Here is a 2163-nt window from a genome sequence, read left to right as displayed (position 1 = left end):
TTCCGTGCTCCCCCGGCCGGGATCCATTGTCCCATGAATCGTGTCCACCCCGGGCAGCACGAGCCCCGCCGGCCCCCGCCCGCGGGCACTGCTCTAGTCCCGCCCCGAGCGAGAACTTTCTTCTCTCCCTGCCGGGATCTCTCGCCTGCAGGTGCGTGGCCGAGCCGCTTTTTCTCTCGCTGCCCGCATTTCTCGGCTGCAAAGCCCAGTTTGCAAAGCAGGGGAGCGGCACAGAGCAGGTTTTTATTTTCACTGGTTGTAAACCCCGGCTGCTCCGCGCAGGATGACGCGCAGCGGGGTCAGTGCGGAGCCGGTTAGTTCCCTGCGGTACGTCCACGCTGCAAAGCCCGGCTGTCAGCACAGGAGCGTGGCACCGAGCTGCTTAGTTTCCTGCCCTTATCTCCGGGCTGCGATGTGCCTGATGCAGCACGGGAGTGCAGCACGAAGGATTTCTTTTTAATACTCCATATGGGTGCACAATACACCTGTCATATATGTATTAACTACACTTACTAATATAGATCGAGAGGCAAACAATGATGTGTGAATATCTATCAATTCTCCCTTTTAGATAGAAAGTGATAGCAGTCGGATCACTGCTTTTTATGGCATGTAGGCTACACACAGTGTACACACACACACCCACACGCACGCACACACGACCTTATACACAGATTCACACTTTTTTCAAAGTAAGCACGCAACAAGTAATACCGTCACTTCAACCCCCTGCTCTCAATATATTAGTGTTTTACACCAAGGATCCCCAACTCTCGAGTAGAATTGAAGTGATGTCTTGCAGTTCTTACCGAACAACAGTTTTTTCATTTAAATGCCTCTATAAAATAGGGGAAGTACCGGGCAACTCTTGCTAGTAAGGACACACCTCAGAACGGAGCCCGATAGGCGGCGTCAGGGCAAAGCTCCCCCGCGCAGCCCCTCCCGTCCCCGCCAGTGGAACAGGGCCGCTGGGGATCGGAGTCGGACCAATAGGCAGCGCTCAGTGAACCCCTCGCACCAATCCGCCGACAGCCAATCAGATTGCAGAGGACAGTTTGCTGATGGACCCGCCTCTTCCAACAGAGGCCAATCAAAGTAAAGAAGGACAGAGCAGGACTGACACCCCCCAATTCCTGCTCCTGGAGCCACCTCCTCTGGCACAGGCCAATCAAAGGGAGGAAGGGTGGAGCAGGCTGGACCCTGCCCACGTGACGCTTCCAGCCAATCAGTGCTCTCCTCAGGGCGGCGAATCGACACACGCGCCTAGGATCCGGGCCCTGCCGCTCCCCGGGCCCCGCGCCCAGCCCGGGGTCCCCGGGTCACCCAGTGGATCGCGATCGGGACTGACCTACTCTGCGAGGACAAGAGAGGTGAACCGGGGGCTGCGGGTCCAGGGTGAGGGCGCCACAAGACAAGCAGAGGCTGCGAGTCAGGGGCACCAAGGCATCCCACAAGCACGGGCTGGCGGGCAGCAGCGAGAGGCACCCCAGCACCAGGCTCCTCCCGCGCAGTGCCCGGTCCCGGACATGCATGACGTCCTCACTGGTTTGTAACCCAACTCGCCCCCGCGCACCCAGGCCCCTGCTCCTGCGCAGCTGCACATCATCACCACCACCGTGACGTTGCCCCCGGCTCTGCGCCGGCCCAGGACCTGGCACGTCACCTGCAGCCAAGCTGCTAGGGCCCTGGTGGGAGCAGGGGGAACTGGGTCACTCGGGCGGTAGCCACAAGCCGGGGTCCCGCCCGCTCCGCTCCCTCCAGACAAAGCGGGGCTGCGGCCTTGGGGCCCTGGGGGCGAACCCCGAAGCGCGTCGATCCCGCCTCTGCCCGGACCTGTGCTCTGCCCTGGCCTGGCCGGTCTCTTCAAAGGCGGGACTTGTAGACTCGCGCCGCGATTGGCTGCCTGTGGCCGAGCGGTGATAGGCTGGGATGGCCCCGTGGGCCATGTCAGGGTTGTCTTCACTTCTTCGCCTTGATTGGCTGGTGGCCGTTGTGACAGCGCCTTCAAGACACGCCCCCATTCGCATCCTGATTGGCCGCTGGGACTGTAAAGTCTATCCCGGCCTGCGCCCTGATTGGTCTCGCTGCGATCCTAGGCCAGGGCTGGGGCCGCGGCCGCTCGGTGTGGGGCTCTCGCTGCGGCGGCGAAGCCGTGGCCTTGGC

At 61.3% G+C, this 2163-nt stretch overlaps 1 protein-coding gene across 4 annotated transcripts in view; it reads left to right on the top strand.

Annotated features, from left to right (window-relative positions):
- Positions 1-1220: 1220 nt before the first annotated feature.
- CCDC51 (coiled-coil domain containing 51) overlaps positions 1221-2163 on the top strand; it is an 18835-nt gene continuing 17892 nt past the window's right edge. For 3 of the 4 annotated variants that reach the window (XR_003091994.1, XR_003091993.1, XM_025192967.1), the window contains exon 1: positions 1221-1545. Coding sequence is in view for 2 of the 4 variants with exons in the window: in XM_025192967.1 (XP_025048752.1) it covers positions 1531-1545 (15 nt within the window). In the remaining 2 variants the exon portion in view is untranslated. The remainder of the gene's footprint in view (positions 1546-2163) is intronic. The other variant, XM_025192965.1, reaches the window with a different exon arrangement.

This window comes from Alligator sinensis, unplaced genomic scaffold (assembly GCF_000455745.1).
Source record: "Alligator sinensis unplaced genomic scaffold, ASM45574v1 scaffold469_2, whole genome shotgun sequence".
NCBI classification, from domain to species: Eukaryota; Metazoa; Chordata; order Crocodylia; family Alligatoridae; genus Alligator; species Alligator sinensis.
Note: the sequence above shows the minus strand (reverse complement) of the source record. Positions and strands in the feature narration are given on the sequence as shown.